We start from the raw sequence: 20,207 nt of genomic DNA, 5'->3' as shown, positions 1-20,207 counted from the left end.
AGACTCTAGGTCCATCCACCTCACTACAAATAACTCAATTTCGTTTCTTTTCACAGCTGAGTAATATTCCATTGTATATATGTGCCACATTTTCTTTATCCATTCATCTGTTGATTGACACTTAGGTTGCTTCCATGTCCTAGCTATTGTAAATAGAGCTGCAATGAATATTGAGGTACATGACTCTTTTTGAATTATGATTTACTCAGGGTATATACCCAGTAGTGGGATTGCTGGGTCATACAGTAGTTTTATTTTCAGTTTTTTAAGGAACCTCCATTGTGGCTATATCAATTTACATTCCCACCAACAATGCAAGAGGGTTTGCTTTTCTCCACACCCTCTTCAGCATTTATTGTTTGTAGATTTTTTTGATGATGGCTATTCTGACTGGTGTGAGGTGATACCTCATTGTAGTTTTGATTTGCATTTCTCTAATGATTAGTGATGTTGAGCATCCTTTCATGTGTTTGTTGGCAATCCTTATATCTTCTTTGGAGAAATGTCTGTTTAGGTCTTCTGCCCATTTTTGGATTCGGTTGTGTTTTTGACACTGAACTGCATGAGCTGCTTGTAAATTTTGGTGATTAATCCTTTATCAGTTGCTTCATTTGCAAATATTTTCTCCCATTCTGGGGGTTGTCTTTTCATCTTGTTTATTGTTTCCTTTGCTGTGCAAAAGCTTTTAAGTTTCATTAGGTTCCATTTGTTTATTTTTGTTTTTATTTCCATTTCTCTAGGAGGTGGGTCAAAAAGGATCTTGCTGTGATATATGTCATAGAGTGTTCTGCCTATGTTTTCCTCTAAGAGTTTTATAGTGTCTGGCCTTACAATTAGGTGTTTAATCCATTTTGAGTTTATTTTTGTGTATGGTGTTAGGGAGTGTCCTAATTTCATTCTTCTACATGTAGCTGTACATTTTCCCAGCACCACTTATTGAAGAGCCTGTCTTTTCTCCATTGTATATTCTTGCCTCCTTTATCAAAAATAAGGTGACCATTTTTCGTTCTCAAGATTGCTTTGGCTATTCGGGGTCTTTTGTGTTTCCATACAAATTGTGAAATTTTTTGTTCTAGTTCTGTGAAAAATGCCATTGGTAATTTGATAAGGAGTGTACTGAATCTGTAGATCGCTTTGGGTAGTATCACCATTTCCACAATGTTGATTCTTCCAATCCAAGAACATGGTATAGCTCTCCATCTGTTTGCATCATCTTTAATTTCTTTCATCAGTGTTTTATAGTTTTCTGTATAGAGGTCTTTTGTCTCCTTAGGTAGGTTTATTCTTTGTTATTTTATTCTTTTTGTTGCAGTGATAAATGGGAGTGTTTCCTTAATTTCTCTTCCTGATCTTTCATTGTTAGTGTATAGGAATGCAAGAGATTTCTGTGCATTAATTTTGTATCCTGCTACTTTACCAAATTCATTGATTAGCTCTAGTAGTTTTCTGGTAGCATCTTTAGGATTCTCTATGTATATATAGTATCATGTCATCTGCAAACAGTGACAACTTTACTTCTTCTTTACTGATTTGGATTCCTTTTCTTTTTCTTCTCTGACTGCTGTGGCTAAAACTTGTTCTCAATTTCAGTGCTTGCGATTGGTCTGTTTATATTTTCTATTCCTTCCTGGTTCAGTCTCGGAAGGTTTAAATCGCCCTTTAACAGTCTTCTGGTTTTATTTTATAGGTTTGGGAAAGGGGTGAGTTGGGAGGCCTGAGGCAGCCTGGTTTTTGTTTGTGTGTTTGCTGTATGCCAGAAGTTCTCTTACTGTCTGTCTCCCCACCACCCAGGAGCAGTTGCTGAGGGATTACAGTGTCTGTGGGGTGGCTTGGCATAACCTTTATTCTAAGAAATGCACATCTTGCTCCGTATCCACACCCTCCCCCACCCCACATCAGATTCTCTTGGGACATAGAGCTGAGCAGTTTCAGAGCCTATCCTTGAAGAGCTGAGAGTGTGCTGATGGAGTGAGACAAGAGTGGGACAGTGGAACAGAGCACTATGGACATGGTCCTGGAGGAGCATGCAGCCAATGGCCTGTGAGCCAGGGAAGGCACAGGGAGGGGAGCTGCTACCTGAGCAACGTCTTGAAGAATATGTGGGAGGTGGCAGGGACTGTGGCGTGGGGAACTGATCAGTCCGGGTCCTGGCAAGAAACAGATAATTTGAGTCATCTGAGGAGAGTTTAATAAGGGACTGTTTACAAAGATGAGGGCAGAGTGCAGGGAAACCCCAGAGGATACGACAGTACCTGTGGGAGCTCTCAGCACCCCAAGGCTTGAGGGGGCAGGGCAGTGAGAGGTCATCAGAAGCCGGAGAGAGAAAGAACTGTGTGCCACCTGGCAGGAACTCTCATGACAGTAGAGAAGGCTGCTGATGCAGTACACACAGGCCAGCCTCCCTGGGCACCCAGCACTGCAGAGAGCAGATCTGGAGGAAGGAACAAAGAAAGCTCTACATCACAGAGACAGGAGACGGAAGGACATTCCTTGCAAGGGAAACTGCACATAGAAAGGCAAGGAGTGACAAAACAGCAGTTTGCTTGGGCACAGGGACATGGGACGTGCTGAGGGCCTGGCAGGAGATGGGAACAGAGGGAGGTCAGGGCCTGCTGGGGAGCAGATTTCACCTTTGGGGGCTCAGGGTACTGACGGGGGTCTGAGCAGGGGGATGATGTAGTTGGTAATAATGGTGGTGTGAAGGGTATCTTGGAGGAGGACAGGAGCAGGAGAAGGGAGGCCAATAAAGAGGTTACTGCAATATGGAATGTCTGGGGGAAGAGGAAGAATCTGGACCCAGGGCTTACCAGTCAGAAGAGCTGGACTCAAATCCCTGCTCTGCTGTTTACAACTGTGAGACACTGGGTGAGTCTTTTAATCCTCAAGTTATAGTTTTGCCATCTGCAAACACGGGAGCTGTCACGAGAATCAGCGTTTGGGTAAACCAGGTGCCAAGCACAGGGCAGGGTGACTGACACACCCTGGAGTTATGCAGTGCACAGACTGTGTAGCCAGACTGGTCAACCTGAGTCCAGGCAAGAAAAGCTGAAAGCCTAATTAAGGCACCGGCAGTGATCACAGGTAGCACATAGATTCAAGAGTCTTTTCTCTGGATGTGAGAATAAGGAAGGGGAAGACTCCGAGTTGTGTAACTTGGGTGACTTGGTGAGTTGACTAAACATTAACTAGGTCAAGGGGCACAGAAATAGGAAAAAGTTGAGGGGACAGGGAAGGAAGAGGAGTGTGGTTCTAAACATGTCAAGTCTCAGGAGCCACCAAAGCACTCAGGTGGACTTGCCTATGAGACAACTGGAAACAAGGGATCGAGGAGAGAGGCAAGACTTACGAGTCATCAGGACTGAGAGGGTGGCTGAAGCCATGGGAAATATGAGATACCCTGAGAAGAAGTAGAACGAGAAGAGAAGGGGTCACTGAGAGAATCCCATTAACAGTATCCATTTAAATGGAGCACAGAACAGGGAGAATCAGCAAAAAAAAAAAAGAGCAGGAAAAGACCAGGAGAGCAGAGGAACAAGAGAAAACCACCATGGAAGCTGAGGGAGGAGAGAGACTCCATGGTCCATAGCACTAAGTGCTTCAGAGAGAATGAATGGGATGAGGCCAGACAGTGAGCCAGAGACTTAGTAACTAAGGCATCCCTGGTGAACTCAGCGAGGGCAGCCTCCACAGGAAGCCCAATTATAATGAGCTGAAAAATGAGTGGGGGGTTTTGGAAATATATACAGCAAAAGCTGTAGCACTGAAAGAGCAAGATACCATGGTAGGCTGCGGGAGGATAATTTCTTTTTAGGATGGTGAAACCTGAGCCTATTTATAGGCTACAAAAGGAACAAAACAGAAATAGCCTCCACGTTGAAGGGAAATACAGAGAAAATGATGGCTCAAGAAACAGAGACAGCAGAAGACCGGGTCCAACTGGAGAAGCTCACCTCGGAAAAGAGGCAGCAGTGCTTCCTCTGGGTCGACAGGGCACCGACTGTGAACCTGCTGCACAGGGGGCCGTCGACCCCCGGTCTGGCTCCCTCCCCACTTCCTAGAGAGCACTGCGGTGGCCCTTCTGAAGTAGCCAAGCCTTTCCCTGGCAGAGAGTTGAGCCTGATGTTCAAGTAGGAGGAACGAGACCGGCTGAGGCAAGAGGTCAGTGTAACTGATCTCTGCTTAAAAGCAGAGGCTGTTTTACCTGCCACAGACCTGCATTTTATCGTCCCTTACTTACTTCCCTTTCCTCAGGGTGAGGATGACTCCCAGAAAGAGACATGGATCAAAAGGAAAGCATGTGCAATCAGAAATATTTTGCTGCAGTCTTCTTAGGAGATATGTATGCATTCATCCTGACTCTGACGGCCTGAAGGACGAGGCTCATGTAAATACATGGGGTGGGGAGGTGAGGAGGGAGGCCTGGCCAGGGACACTAAAAGCTCTCTGGGGACCCGGTTTATGAGCACTTGCAGTTTCAACCTTACATTTAGCTTGTCAAATGCCTCTTCATCAGCTAAGGCATCTGACAGGCTTAATTGTTTCCTTAGGGCTTTGTCCTTCCCATCAGTGAACAAAGGCAGTTGGGAGGGATTTGGGTTTAGCTCTTTTGATAAAAGAAATACTTTTTAACACACATACACACACATAAAAATAGATGTGTGTGCACGTGTATTATGCGCATGTGTGTATATATACATGTGTGCGTACACACACACACACATATACATTTTTTTCTTTTGTTATTAGTGTTTTGGGAGTAGGGATAGGTAGATCTGACCACTGGCCTGCTGCTGGCATGGCCACTCCAACTTTGGAAGGAAACGCACCAGCAATACCTCACTACCTCCAGCCGTCAAATGCCATCTTCAACAACTGATTATGTGCCAATACGAGACGATGAGGGAAAACGAGCCCATGTGCAGATCACGACCATCAGGGTTTGCCCTTCTGAGGCTCTTCCCCTCCAGAAAACCTTTTAGTGGGGCCATTATTAAAAACAAGATGAACACATTTACTGTTTATTATGGTCTCATTTCTCCCATCCACCCTCTGATAGTTACAAGACAAACTGGACAAGAGATAAAGTCAAAGACCAAGAATATCAAAAGAAGACCATCAACCCCTCAAGCCAAGAGCTAATGCACAGCAGTAAGGGAGTATGGGGGTCGGCATCCTTGGCCAACTTGAGGAGGGAGCAGGTATATTTTCAAAGGCAGCCTTGCTTTGTGGTTAATCCCACAGCATGAAGAGATGCTGGGTTCTCTCCCGGAGCAAAGCTGAACAAGGTCACTTGACTGCTCATTTCTCAGTGTTCTCAGCTGCAGTGCTGCCTTTCCAATAGTCATTTGTGTGCTGTTCATTACCTCCTATTAGAACACATGTTCTGAAGTTCTAATGTTAAGATTTTTTGTCACCTTCCCCAAATATCTTTACATATGAGTCACATTCAGGGCTCAACAAATGTTTGCAGGTTGGTTGGTTCGTCTGTCCATCCATCCATCCATCCATCCATCCATCCATCCATTCATCCATCCATCCATCCAATCCTGGATAAAGGTCTATAGAATGAGTGTACCCACTTCCTGGGAATTTCATAAAGATTTAAGAAATCAATTTGATTTAACAAATATGATTTGAGCACAATTATGTACAAGACAGTTGTCAAGGAGACGTAAAGATGAATAAGATGTAGCTCCTACTAAAAAATACAAGACAGGTAAACGCATAACTACAGTACAAGGATGAGCTATATAGCCTTTGGGTCCAAAGGAGAAACAGAAATTAGATCCCCACTGTGGGAATGAGTATGAAATCAGGAAAGAATTCCTGGTGGACGTGTATTTAAAATAAACCTTGAAAGACGAATAAGAATTTGACAGGCAGAAATGTTAAACCAAACACAAAGAACTCAGTTAATCATGATTTGATCATGACTGCCACCAGCAACTAGGAAAGGCTGTAACTCCTCAATAAGTGCTTCTCAGAGTCTCCTGATAAAGGATGTGGGGACTTGCAGACAGTTTCGCTTTTCTCATTGCAAATTTCCTGAATTCTGTGCATTATCCTCTGGACCTCCCAGTCAGCCTCACCTCCACAGTTTGAGGTCTGTGCTACCAGTAAAGGAAGACCAGGCTCACAACGGCTATACTCTTAGAGGTGGGACACTACCACCCTTCCTCCAAACTGTGCCAAGACACAAGGAGGGGCCCACAGAGGGCTTCCCAGCCAGGCTGGCGGACAGGGCACCGCCACAGAGCATCTAGCCTGGTGTGTAGTGCAGAATGCCCAGCTGCCACTGTGGGGATGAGCTATGATACTGTCCTACAGCTACAATCCTAGAGACTATCTATTAATATTAAGGACTAGTAGACAGGGGCTACAGCTCTGAATCAAGAGCAATCTTTCTTTCCTTGTTTTTGGGGCTAAGGTTGGTCACACAATAATCCTTACACACTAGTGTGAACCACAGACCCTGTGCCAACTTCCCCATATCCATATAAACCCAGGACACTTCGGGCATCATAAAGTCTCCTCTTACACAAATCCTTTCCCTTTACATGATCTGAAACCCACCAACACAAGATTAGTTTGTTTTGAATAAGACGACTCCTCTAACAACATGCAAATACCTCCTGGGAAACTAAAGTAAAATCTATCAATCATTCAAGCATTAAATCACTAAGAAAGTTAGACTGGTTTGTTTACTTTTCCTCCCACAGTAGGACTACCAATTATAAACTCTCCTAGCTTGAGATACGAAATATTCAAAGAGGCTTATAATGCTTATTGGCACCAGGGGTCTTACCTTGGAATCGATAAACCTCAGCACTACGGGGTCCATGAATCGACAGAAAAATCAAAATTTTGCAAGTATATACAAGAATTAATTTTTCCAGGCAGAGAATCCAGTTCTCACCGTATTCTCAAAGGTGTCTGTGTGCCATAAAAGGTCAGGACCATCCAATGGACACCCAGGCAAGTGCCCACTTGGTAGCAAGAAGAGAAGTCAAGGGGAGAAGTGCTGGTTTTATTGATACTCTGTGCATACTTTCCCATCTGAGACTCTTCGATGCTTTGCACAAACTCTAAATTGATTCTCTTTATGTATTCAAGGAGAACAGGAAGCACAGAGTAATGGAATCTGAAACTAGGCAGTCATTTAGTAATAGAACTGGGACCAGGCCTGGTTTCTCTGTTCCCCTGGTTCTTCCTCCCCAGGGAAATTCCCTCCCTGCTAGACAGTGTTTAATTATGTGAAGTTTTCTAAACTTGGCCTAATTGAATTTTCCATCATTATTAGTGTAAAAGATGCCCTCTAAGGTCTGGCATAGAGAGACTGATCCAGAGGTTTAACTTTGATCATGCCGGTGGCCATCTTCAGTTTTCTGCTGTGCACACGTATTCCTTCTCTGGCTGGCTTCATGCCTCCTTTGGGCTGTGCTTTTGGCCGTCAAGAAGGGCAGAGAATAAGGCCACCAAGATGATAAGTAGGCTTAACAGCCTTTTTGAAATGAACGTTTTAGTGCAGCAAACAAGTGAATCAAGCCTGCCCTAGCTCTGACATGCAGTATTTATTGAGCACCTACTATGTAGTAAGGATCCTTCCAGGCAGTAGGGATCCAGTAGTGCACAAAACAGGTGTGGTCTCTGCTTTCGTGGAGCTTAGGCTTAAGTGTTATCATGACAAAAATTTCCACCCTTTTGTCATGATTGAATTTAATAATCAAGCAGGATCCACCAGAGGCAGAGAGCAGATGTAAAACTACCAAAGATTCAAGTGGAAGTCACTGGGATCTGTTTTCTCCCCCCACTCCTCAAGAAAGAGGATTCTCCCTTATTTACTCTCTAGATTCAGACTGTCACTAGTCTGAATGACCCAAGGTTACAATAGCTCACAGACTGACCCCTTTCTATGCTGTCTTTATACGACATCCCTTTATATGGACACTCTTCCCATTATCCTCAGATTACTGGGCAATCTTTCCCTTGTTCACCTCCCTGACATGAGTCTCCTCAAATCTAGGGTGCATTGCATTCCATGCCACACTGGTTGCCCTAAAACATCACTTTCACTTTGGAACTCTGAGTCAAAGCCCCCATGGGAAGACTGTAAGTATGGATGTGGAAGCAAGTCCTTGATACATTACTGAGAGAAAAACAGGCTCATGGTAGAACTATACACAGAATATCAGATTTTGAGAAAACATCTGAGTGTCTATATTTGCATACAGAGTGGTACTAGAAGGAACAGATGTTGAAGGAAGGGCATTTGACTTTTTCCTTTATAAAACTCTGTCACGACTTTATTTTTAATAACAAACATGTATTATTTGGTCATGTTAAAGCTCACACCTCAGGCATATTCCCCTGAGCCTTACCTGAAAACTGTCACAGAAAGGAGGGGTCACTGTGAGGACCCTGAGGAGGTGAGCCCTCAGGAGGTGAGCTGTGTCTCACCTGTCTCTGCATTCCTGATGCTTTCTACACAGTGCATATGATGACCTTGAAGTCGAAGAGATCAAAGACAAGGAGGAAGGAGAGAGGAAAAGAAAGTCTTGGATGTGCCTGCTAACACAAGCATGGGACACAGAGCCAGAGAATGAATTATGGGTCTGCAATCCCTTGCTGGAGACTCACAGTCTATCCTAGGTGTTTACTGGGCCTTCCCAAGCACAAGGGACTTTATCAGCCTATAAAGATTAAAGTGCAGAACTTGCTTTTAAGGAAAGATAAAGAATGGTGAAAGATAAAAAATGCATAAAACTATGTAGGTTTGAAAGCAAACAAAAGAGAAGGAGGCAGAGAAAAATGAAACAAGAGGAGTCACAAGAGAAGGAGAGGTGGCACTGCAGAAGAACCTAGGAAATGCTGCTGTATCTGGAGATATGGAGAGCACAGACAATAAACTTGGAGGGAGCAATTTCTACCAAGTGATGGAAATCAGTGTCGGACTACAAGGAACCGCAGGATGGTGGGCACTGGTGAGGACACACTCAGTGCTTTGGGAGGAAGCCGAGAGTTGACAAAAGGTGTGCCCTTGAATGGGGTTATCAGGACTGAGGGAGGTTACTTCAGGACAGGAGAGACCGGAACACATTGCTAGGGAGAGAGGGCGGGCCCAGGAAAAGTGAGAGGTGGAGTGGATGGGGGAAGGATAGAAATGCTCACGGTGCTGAAGAAACAAGCGAAGATGGGTCTAAAACGCAGAGAGGCAGGGAGGGGACAGAGTGACAGAGGGCAATGACACAAAGATGTTTGAAGAAAAGGAGGAAACCTGAGGAACCTCCCAGAAGATGGGGGTCACCTAAGGAGAGTGAAGATGTACCAACAGAGCTGACAGGTGGAAAAGGTCTTGGCACCTTAGCAAGTGGAATTTCTACCAGGGACAAATAATGGATTGCAGAGCAGCCCTGGGGAACTAAGTGAAGCCAGAGAGCATGAATGATTTTCCTTCCCCTTCTTAGTTCATAAGCTTCTCCATGCATAAAATTGGGTAATTCCTACTCATGCATATCTATAAAAAGACACTGTCTGTGAAAGGTTCTGGAGCTAGAGGGAATAAAAACATCAACTCTACCTGAAACGTCTGTCACGACGAGAGTGATGGACACTCATAGCCTTCAGATGGGCTGGCCCAGAAATGATATGAAAAGAAGTTAGATACAGATCGATAGGCTGGGCTGCTTCCAGATTCCTGGTTATCAGTTTTCCCAGCTTAGTAGAGGCCCTTCAAGAAACTCACACAATGGGAGGCTGAAGGAGGAGGAGAGAGTCATCCTTAGAAAAATAATATGGGAAGATGGAGACAGTCACCCTGTCCCTTGTAAATCACAGAAAGAACAAATGAGACGTGCATGTAACCAAAGCAAAGAACTGGCTCCAGCTCCAAGTCTGCTCATCCTTCCCTGATCCTTCATACCTCGGCCCCTCCCTCCATAATCCAGTGACAACGGAGTGAAGGGAACACATGCCAGGGTTTGAGTTGGGGACTTGGGTGTGTGGAGGTTTGAAAGAAGGGAGCTCATAAAATAGAACCGTCTGTATCTGGGAGGTCTCTATCTGATTTCGGAGGGACAACATGAATTTTGGAGACTCATCTTAAAGAATTCTGAGAGAGGGCTTCCCTGGTGGCACAGTGGTTGAGAGTCCGCCTGCCGATGCACGGGACACGGGTTCGTGCCCCAGTCCCGGAAGATCCCACATGCCGCGGAGCGGCTGCGCCCGTGAGCCATGGCCGCTGAGCCTGCGCGTCCGGAGCCTGTGCGCTCCACGACAGGAGGGGCCACAGCAGAGAGAGGCCCGCGTACCACAAAAATAAAAAAAGAATTCTGAGAGAGGTTTTCTGGCTCCACAGAACAATACAGTAACCAATTACTATATAGTCTATCTTCTAATTATGTAATTCTATCTATATATCCTAAGTTAGGATAGTAACTAATTCCATTTAAAATGTCTTCAGAAATGCTGCCTAGGATTTTTCCTACCTTACTGTCATAGTAAGAAAGTATTAAAGGAGTACTTTCTAAGCTTCAGCACTTGACTCACCATATTCTTAAAGATAATTCACTATGTTTTGTCTTCCATTTTTGCTATCAGCCTATGTTCCTTTGTAGACAGTATATTTTTCCCCTCCAGATTGTTTTTAAAATCATTGTCTTCCACACTCTGTAGTTTCATTACTATGAGTCTAGAGTTTAAGAATCAATTTCTTAAAAAAAAAAAAAGAATTTCTTTTTCTTTACCTTGTTTGTAATTTGATACTCTTCCTAAATCTTAGGATACTCATGTTTCCTTAATTTTGTCTGGCTTGATCATTTAAACTCTTGACTGTGAACTAAGTTAAACATACTACATGGGGTGCTTGACTACCCAAGAAATCACCAAGTATCACACAGTAGGTTTATCAATCCCCAAGAGAGAAAACATTTCATTTGCCTTAAAATCTAGTTTTTTTGGTCCTTCAAGACGTCCTGAACTGTGATATATCAGTTTGAAATGATCAGAACAATAATATGAAGGCAAATAAATGAGTGGGTTTGTCTTGAGAGGCGGACGACACTGAGTGGAGTTAGTAAAACAGAAAAGACGAAAGCTCGGCAGGCAGGCATTTCTCCAAACATTTACTAGTTATGCGGTTATGGAAAAGTTATCTAATGTCTCTGAGTTTAATTTCTTCATCCTAAGAATGGGAAGGACAGATTCTACCACTTGGAGTTGTCGTTAGGATTGAGGAAAACATACGTCAAAGCTCATCTGACTATAGATGTAAGGGTAAGAACTATGTCTTGCTCATCGCTTGTACCAGTTATCAATTTCTTGCCCTTTCAATACATGCTCTGTGATAATGGGCAGAATTCTTTTATGTACTCCCCCCTTTACAGTAAGCGGGCTATTCGAATTTCTCTGTATAATGGAAGGACACTGCAGGAGGAAAGGGCTTCTCTTGCTGGTTGCAGCTGCCGTAGAGCCCATTAGCAGGACATCTAGTGGTGGTCTGTCCCAGCCACGTGGCCCAGAATATAGATCTTCAGCGACTTCACATTCCCAGCGTGGCTGGGTGAGTCCCACCTCGCTACAGCCCTCCCCGCAAAGATCCTGAGCATCCCTAGCCTCCCATCCACAGTGACACCCCTACTCCCTCTGTGCGCCCACCGACCAGCTGCATTTCTCCTGCACCCAGCCCCTGAGGGTTGCTTCCTGTTTTCCAAGCAACTGGGGACCACTCTGGCCTAGGCAACCCAGTGAGCTTCTCTGCCATCCAGATGCTGCAACACATCCTCCACAATGAAATCTGAGACCCAGCCCAGGAGAGGGGTCTTCCTCCCCAGATTGGTCCTCCTTTTTGTACTCTCCTTCAGCCCCAGAGGACTCTTAAGACTGCTCTTTACATCTTGAAGTTACTGTTTTGTTACGACTTAGTAATTCTTCATAATCCTTCTCCTACTTAAATCACTGAGTGAGTTCTGTCCCCCACTGGACCCAGACTGATAAATTACTGCTTTCCTCAGTGCCTAGCACAGTGACCAGCACTGCACATCCGCTCTCCAAGCATTCTTTCCTCCCTTCCCCAGTTAGCCTTGAATAATCTGTGACCTGCTCAAAATCCAAGCACAGCTCAATGTGCAGGGCCAAAACTAGAATGCACTTTCTCTGATTTCTAATCATCTCACCAACTGCTTGGATGTTAATGAATGCCATTTCTGGGGAATGGCTGGAAACCCTACGGGGGCTCTACCTGGTTTGATCGCTTATGCTCAAAACTGGAGAATTACTTCCAGTCTGTCTCCTGAAGACTTCAGGTTGATTAATTTACTTCCTCTGGTCACTGCCCCCTCCCACAAAAAAAAAAAAGGATTTTTGTTTGTTTGACAATCTGATCCCTAGCATGAAGAACATAAATGTCCTAGAGACTTTTTCTACCCAAATATGTTAATTCTATTCGTGCCCAATAAGACTAAAATGTAGAAGACATCAAGGTAGGGAGACTGAAATTCAAAAGCACAGTGACTTCTGTAACAGTACAACCACTCCAGTGCCATTTTTAAACTTTTTTTTAAAAAAATAAGCATGCCCTTTATACCAGAAAAGGTAAAATAAGCATATTAACTAAGGAAGTGAAAATAAAGAAAAATAAAAACATGAAGTCTACATTTCCCATCTTTCCCATTTTATTCAACAGCCTATCAGTGACTTGGATGAAAATATTAAAGTTTCGCTTAACAGAAAACGAAGAGGGATATAGTTAGCCTGTTACTAGAACCTACTGTGATGGTTTATACTGGGGGAACTCAGCTAAGCTAGAACTGTATATCTTCGCTTCCCTGTAGAACTGCACTTTAGGATTGCTCACAAGAGAAACGTGTGGGGGGTTTAGGAGGCCAGAATGAAGTAGCCATGATGCTCTGAAGGTCATCACTCGTTAGAGGCAGGAAAGGATGAACATGGAGGTGCTAGTGAGCTGCAATTTGTCTTCAACTCTTCCGTGCCCCATATATCTGGCTGTCCTTCATAACCGTCAGCCCTGCTGAACAACAGTGAACCCAGGACTGCCAGCAGAAGCTTCACTGCAAACTCAAATGCAGCAGCCATCAAGGACCTTCAAGCCATCAAATGCCTTTCACAGACATTGGCACCTGTGCCCCTGCACAATTCCACTCTAGCACACACGCGCACCTAGCATCCTGGACACTCTTGACGTCTAACACATACCAGGGCTGGCTCATGACTCCTCTCTGGTCGTTTCTGGACTTTTACTTCCCAGCTCCTATCACAACTGTGTAGGTCTAAATCCTATAAACAAATTCCTTATGCCGTAACACTCATAGCTGCCTGCTTCCCTGATTCACTCTGATTCATAAGAATCCAAAAACTATGAATAATGGGTTCAAATGAAATATATCTAATTTAACAATGGTATATGTAAAGTTCTGTATTTAGGCTAAAAAATAAAACAGAGCAAACTACAGAAATAAAGAATGATTAAAAAATCTTGATTGAAAGCAATTACTGTGAATATCCTAAGGATTCTGGACAATAAATCCACCACGACCTAGGACGTAACACAGTTTGTTTAACAAATAAAAATACACTATGATCTAATTCTTAAAAAACAAATGCAAAACTCCATATCATGAGGGTAAAACTGTGTCTCTATAATTTACACTGATAAGACAGCATGAGATATTGTATTAAATTCCAACATATATTATGAAGAAATATGATGTTTTGAGATTAGGAAGTCTAGAAAAAATATTATAAAGAATGGCTTCAGAAACGTTAGCAAAATAAGATCTATGTATGTGTAACTCCAGAGAAGAGAACTAGGATAAATGGACGAAAATTACATAAACAAAGACATTTGCCTTCACTTAACAAAGAAGACCATAATAGCAAATACTTTAGAGAAATAGAGGCATCCTGTAATGGAGGGGAAAATGGACTAGATGTTCACCACAGTACTTTAACCTCTTAAAGTTCATGATTTTAAAAGTTACATGGGGTTCAAGGAGGGGGAATAAGGAGTTTGTACATAATGGGCACAAAGTTTAGAGTGATGAAAACATCTTGGAAACAGTGCTTCTGGTTGCACAACACTGTCATTGTAATTAAGGCTACTCATTTGTATACTTAAAAGGGGATAAAATGGCAAATTTTATATTATATATATATATATTTCATCGCAATTTAAAAAACATGATTCTGTTATTCTAGGTGAGAGATGCAAAAGACTCAAATTGACATTTTGACTTAATAAAAAACAAAAACTTCATTACTGCTGTGGCAAAGTCCCTTCTTTTGACTAGGAAGAATATGTTTTACCATAAACGAGTTTTCCTAATGTGAACGCTGCAGTAATCCTGTGTTTCATCAAAGGCACAGCAACTATGTATTCTTCAGCAGTGCTACTGAATCCAACTGGAGTGGTTCCTTAAGGGCAGAAAAATAATTGTACCCAGGAAAAAGCTCACTTGTAAATGTTACTATATTATCATGATAATAAATGTTCTTATTGATGATAAAATGGGACACATACAGTTTAGAAAAAAGTCCTCTTTCATCTACCCATAGCAAATAGATATACAAATACACACATACAGAGACTAAAACACCCACAATTTAATACATGAGGGGGAAAAAGTATCTAGGAAACTGGAACAGCATTCCTTTGCTCATAAACACAGGTTGCTAAATTTTGATAGATTAGGAAGATATCCACAAGAAATCTACAACCAGAAAGTCTGCTGCATGGAGGTTGGCCAAGGAAAAATTCACTTTAAGATTTCTTTGATGTTTTCTACTCCCCACCAAAACCCATTTTTCTTCTTAAAAATGAATGGAAAAAATATACCATACTAATACTAATTGGAAGAAATCTTTGAAAAAGAACAAAGTTGGAAGAGTGAGACTACCTGATTTCAATGACTGTTATTAAGCTACAGCAATCAAGACACTGTGGTACTGGTGTCAAGACAGACAATTAGATAAACGGAACAGAATAAAGAGTTCTGAAATAAACCACACAGATGTGGATAACTGATTTTTAACAAAGGTACTGCAGTGGAGAAAGAATAGTCTTTTCAACAAATGAGGCTGGAACAACTGGACATTCATTTGCCAAAAAAACCCAAAACTGAAACAAAACAAAAACCCCCAGAAAGAACTTTGATATATCCCTCACACCATATAAAAAAAATTGGATCAAAATAGATCATACACCTAAACGTAAAGCCTAAAACTATAACGCTTCCAGAAGAGAACACAGGAAGAAAACCTTTGTGTCCTTGAGTTAGCAAAGATTTCTTAAATATGACACCAAAAGCACAACCCATACACTTTAAAAAATGATAATATGAACTTCTTCAAAGGACACTATTAAGATAAAGACAAGCCAGACTTGGATAAAATATTTGCAAATCATATATCTGATAAAGGACATGTATCCAAAATTTATCAGGAACCCTCAAAATTCAATAAAAGGAAAATAAAACACCCCAATTAAAAATGGGCTAAAAGATTTGAACAGATGCTTCACAAAAGATATACAAATGGCACATACGGTGGACAGATGCTCAGCATCATTACTCACTAGGAAAACGCAAATTAAAACCACAAGGATATACTACATCACACATACTTGCAGGGCTAAAAATAAAAAGACTGATGATACTAGATGTTGGCGAAGATGTGAAGGAACTGGGACTCTCAACCACCACTAGCGGTACAACCGCTTTGGAAAACAGCTTGGCAGTCTCATAGAAAGTTCAACAGGGACTTTCCTGGCGGTCCAGTGGTTAAGACTCCACGCTTCCACTGCAGGGGGAGCAGGTTTCATCTCTGGTCAGGGAACTAAGGTCCCACACGCCACAGGGCGTGGCCAAATAAATAAATAAAAAATAAAGAGACGCACTTTAAAAATCACTCCGAGATTCACCAACCAAAAAGATAATCACTTAAAATTCACTTAAAAAAAATAGTTCAGTGTACACCTAACAAATAATCATTCATTCTACTCCTGGGTATTTACCCAAGAAAAATAAAAGCGTATGTCTATACAAAGACTGTAATACGAACAGTCACAGAAGTTTTCACTGTAAGAGTCAAAAACTGGAGACCACCACAATGTCCATCAACATGTGAATGGCTAAGCAAATTGTGTTATACTCATACAATGGGATGCAACTTAGTAATAAAAAGGGACAAGCTACTGATATATGCAATGGCAAGGAACGCATCTTAAAATAAATATGCTAAATGAAAGAAGCCAGACCAAAAAAACAGTGCGGGGTATACTGTACATACGTATACTGTACACTGTATGACTCTGTTTATACAAAACTCAAGAAAATACAAACTCATCTCTACTGACAGAAGGGAGGTCAGTAGTTGCCTGGGGACTTGGGGGGCAGGAGGGAGATGCAGCAGGGAGGGAGAGAGGGAAAGATTACAACAGGGTACAAGGAAACTTCTGGGGGAGACATATGCTCAGTATCTTGACTGAGGTGATGGTTCTAGAAGTGTACACATATATCAAAACTTACCCAATTATTCACTTTAAATATGCTCAATTTTTATATGTCAATTATACCTCAATAAAGCTGTTATAAAAAAATTAAAACAGCTTATTTGGGATATAAAACTTTGGGGAAAGTTCCTTCTTTCAAACCAGGAAAAGGCAAGGTTAAAGTTCATGACCACCATCCCACACAGAGGTTGCTTTTGTATGGATATGATGCCACTGTAAAAAAATAAAAACAAAAACAAAAAAACAAGAATCACTTCCTTTTACAAAGCGCAAACGATAGGGGTTTTGTCCATTCACATCCTTCAAGCCCAGCTCCGACACAACTTGTTTCTTAAAGCCTTTCGTTATCACTCAAGTAGAAAGTGATTATTCCCTCCCATGAATCACCATACCACTTACGTTAATTTTCAGGTATTAATTCAATACATTTATCCATCCACCCATCACACATTTACTAAATGCCTCATAGAGAACAGACACAGGCTTGGTGCTAGAAATACAAAAGTGAGTTGAACACAGTTCTTCACTGGCAAGAGCCTCACAGCCCAGTGGCAAAAGACAGATTCATTTTGAAGTAGCAGTAACTATAACAAGTATTTCAACAAACACAAGTACAACAGAAACACAGAGAAAGAAATCCATTTTGTCAGACACACTGTCTTGTACCACAATGATTTGTTCAGGACTCCATTTCCCTACTAGACTAAAGCTTCCTGAGAACAAGGGACCATAATTTATTTTCGCCATCTACTAAATTACCTAGCACAGTACCTGGGATGAGTGTTCTAAATATGTATACATATGTGAATGAATGGAAATTCCATTTCACAGGCAGCTACTCTTTGACTTAGCAGGGCCACCACGATGCCAACTTCTCAGGTGAGTGCCAACCTTAATTCACTTTGGCAACCAAGGCAAGTAATTTGACAGGAGACAGAATCAAAACTTAAATCTCGACGCCCAAATCCCAAAAGAATAGCTAATACCCCTTTCCCCCCAGTGAAGAAAACAGGAAGGAGTAAGAGGTGGGGTAGGGCTTGGTCAGCGGAGATTTAGGACAGAAGAATGACACAGATGAATCAAGGCCCTGCGTGGGTCCCAGGAGGGCCCTGGCTTTCTGTATGTATTGCTAACAGGTATCCCTCTGCCCAGAGAGTACACATGAACGGCAGTCATCTAATCTGAATAGGAATACCAGTCTCATTGTAAAAGCAATTTCTATGGATGTTATATGTGACTTTCTGCTGTCCCAAATGATCATAACCCCCTTATCTATGCTCAGTATCTGAAGGGGCAGAAAGGAAGAACAGATAACTGTGGGGAATTATTTAAGTATAGCGTAATGGAAAAACCCAGTTCTCTCATTTTTACCAACATATATGCAATTATGAAATTTCAGTTAAACAAAAAAGTGAGAAAAAAACTCCTGTTAAAATAAAACTAGCACAAAACGAAAAGGTCTCAAGTGACAACTAAAAGACATGCATTAAACATCAAGCAGAAATCCTTCATAGTTTCCTTAGTGCTACTGAGCATCAGAAGGATTTTCCTCTCTTTCTTAAAGATAGAGCAGATTTGCTCCTTGTACTTACATCTACAGAAATAACAGGTCTCAGGAGGGAAAAAGGAGAAATTTATTTTAATCTGTCTGGACCCACCAACCCAACAGATGGCTCCCAGAGAGGACAGGTGTACCCTGGGGACTGGGCTCTTACCTGTAGATAGGGTCCTGCATCACCAGCATCTTGCTCTCATCCCACGTCCACTCCTTTTTCTGCAATAAAAGAAGCTGTAAATGAATAAGTTAGGCTTGTCCTCAGCTACAGAACCAGGGCACACATTGAGCTACTAATGCTTATGCAAACACATGCATTTGCTTCTGGCCTTGTTCCCTCTAAGAGGCCTGGAGTCGACTGCTCCAAAAGAACAAGTGGAAAATGTCACGTATCTGGTCTGATCAGTTTCCTTCAAGCACTTTAGGAGAGTGTCTCTCACGGGTGCGGAGGGTAGGCAGGGGCCAAGGGGTCTCAGGAGACTGCAATCTAAATCATCTTTCGTGGAGAAGTCACCAAGGAAAAAAAAAAAGATCATACATTACTCCAGAGGAACAGGAGAGGCAGGGAGCACAAAAGGGAGAAGGGGTCATAGAGACTGAATGATGCCATCAAATGCAAATGATATGTGGACCCCAGCCTCCCTCCCTTAAAGAGGGGGAGAAAAGGCTGCACACGAGCCTGACACGCTAATTAGTACATTTACAGCCGCCCATAAGAGGATACTCATCGGGCTTTGAACCTAACGTTCTGTGAACACAAAGGAGACAGATCCCTTAGCAGCTGGGGATGAGGACAAGAATGAGGATGTAGGAAGGTGGGGGGAGAGGATTCTGGCGCAGTACTGGAGACCCCAGATGCTTGATGAAGTCAGTAGCACCCCAACATGTTGGAGAAGCAGCCACCACATGCCCTCAGGTCCCACCCGTAGGTGCAGGGACAGAGGATTCTGCTCCACCTTCACTGGCCTTTGTCACAGGGGCAATGCTGTTCAGGACACCTGGGGAAGAACACACTAAGCTCCCCATGGAAGAGAAAGGGGGTAGGGGGCTCATTACCAGCTGGCAGGGGTGAAAGTCCCTGCACTCTTCTTAGCTGGAGAGACTGGAATCCCTTGTTACTCCTGGCAAAGGGGGAGTCTAGGCTTCCCACTCACAGTCTTTGCTGGCCTGGGTGGTGGGGAGCCCGTTTTTCTGTGTTGTCTGGCTGGAAGTTTTCTGCCTTGCTATGCCGTCCCTTCCCTCCTCCTCTGGCTAGAGAGAGAGCAGGCTTTGTTGGGGTTCTGTGCCATATCCAGGTTGCAGGCTTCTTCGGCTCCGAGTCTGGGATATATGAGATTAAAACTAACCTCAGGCAGCTCACGGCTGCGTGATGCCGTGTGTCCCCAGCCAGTCTGCCTTGCCCCACCTTTACGTTTGTTTTACAGATAATGTCCAGGGTTTCCAGTTGTACTTTAGCAGGAAGAATAGAGAAAAATGCACCCATCCAAAAAGTGAAAGTCTGGTTTGTATGTTTTTAAAAAAACTCCAGATGCTGGGGCTCCAACTCTTCGGAGTCATTCATATGGTGGGCCTAAGTTCACGTGAGGCCCTGTAATCTGTAGCTTTTAACAAACATTTCAGGTGACTGGGATGTGACCCTAGGGTTGAGAGCCATTTTTCTATACCAGAGAAAAGGTATACATTGAAATCCCCACCAGGAGGATCTCTTTCACGTACAGCATGGTCCTCTGGAGTCTCAGGCCTGGCACAGGAAGGGTCACCTGACACTAAAGACAGCCAACCGGTGGTGATCCCATTAAGCACTGTCCCTGGCCAAGGCCCATCCCTGGTGTTAACTCAATAAACAGCCACTGTGAACTAAACACCTGGATGACTAACAGCAGAGGCTGCTCTGCTTCTGAGGGAATCGAGCCTCAGTTTTCTCATGTTCTTACTATCAAGAAAGTCTGCTCGGGCTTCCCTGGTGGCGCAGTGGTTGAGAGTCGGCCTGCCGATGCAGGGGACACGGGTTCGTGCCCCGGTCTGGGAAGATCCCACATGCCGCGGAGCGGCTGGGCCCGTGAGCCATGGCCGCTGAGCCTGCGCGTCCGGAGGCTGTGCTCCGTGACGGGAGAGGCCACGACAGTGAGA

At 43.2% G+C, this 20,207-nt stretch overlaps 1 protein-coding gene across 5 annotated transcripts in view; it reads right to left on the bottom strand.

Annotated features, from left to right (window-relative positions):
• The window catches only part of LOC112403901 (carboxyl-terminal PDZ ligand of neuronal nitric oxide synthase protein-like), a 301,211-nt gene that overhangs the window by 69,385 nt on the left and 211,619 nt on the right, over nucleotides 1-20,207 (bottom strand). For 3 of the 5 annotated variants that reach the window (XR_003004013.1, XM_024751627.1, XM_024751629.1), the window contains one exon: nucleotides 18,238-18,311. The exons of 1 other annotated variant lie outside the window; for it this stretch is intronic. Coding sequence is in view for 3 of the 4 variants with exons in the window: in XM_024751627.1 (XP_024607395.1) it covers nucleotides 18,238-18,311 (74 nt within the window). In the remaining variant the exon portion in view is untranslated. The remainder of the gene's footprint in view (nucleotides 1-18,237; nucleotides 18,312-20,207) is intronic. One more of the 5 variants, XM_024751628.1, reaches the window with a different exon arrangement.

The sequence above is a fragment of the Neophocaena asiaeorientalis genome, unplaced genomic scaffold, assembly GCF_003031525.2.
Source record: "Neophocaena asiaeorientalis asiaeorientalis breed wild unplaced genomic scaffold, Neophocaena_asiaeorientalis_V1.1 scaffold156, whole genome shotgun sequence".
Lineage (NCBI taxonomy): Eukaryota > Metazoa > Chordata > Mammalia > Artiodactyla > Phocoenidae > Neophocaena > Neophocaena asiaeorientalis.
This window is presented reverse-complemented; position numbering and strand designations above follow the sequence as displayed.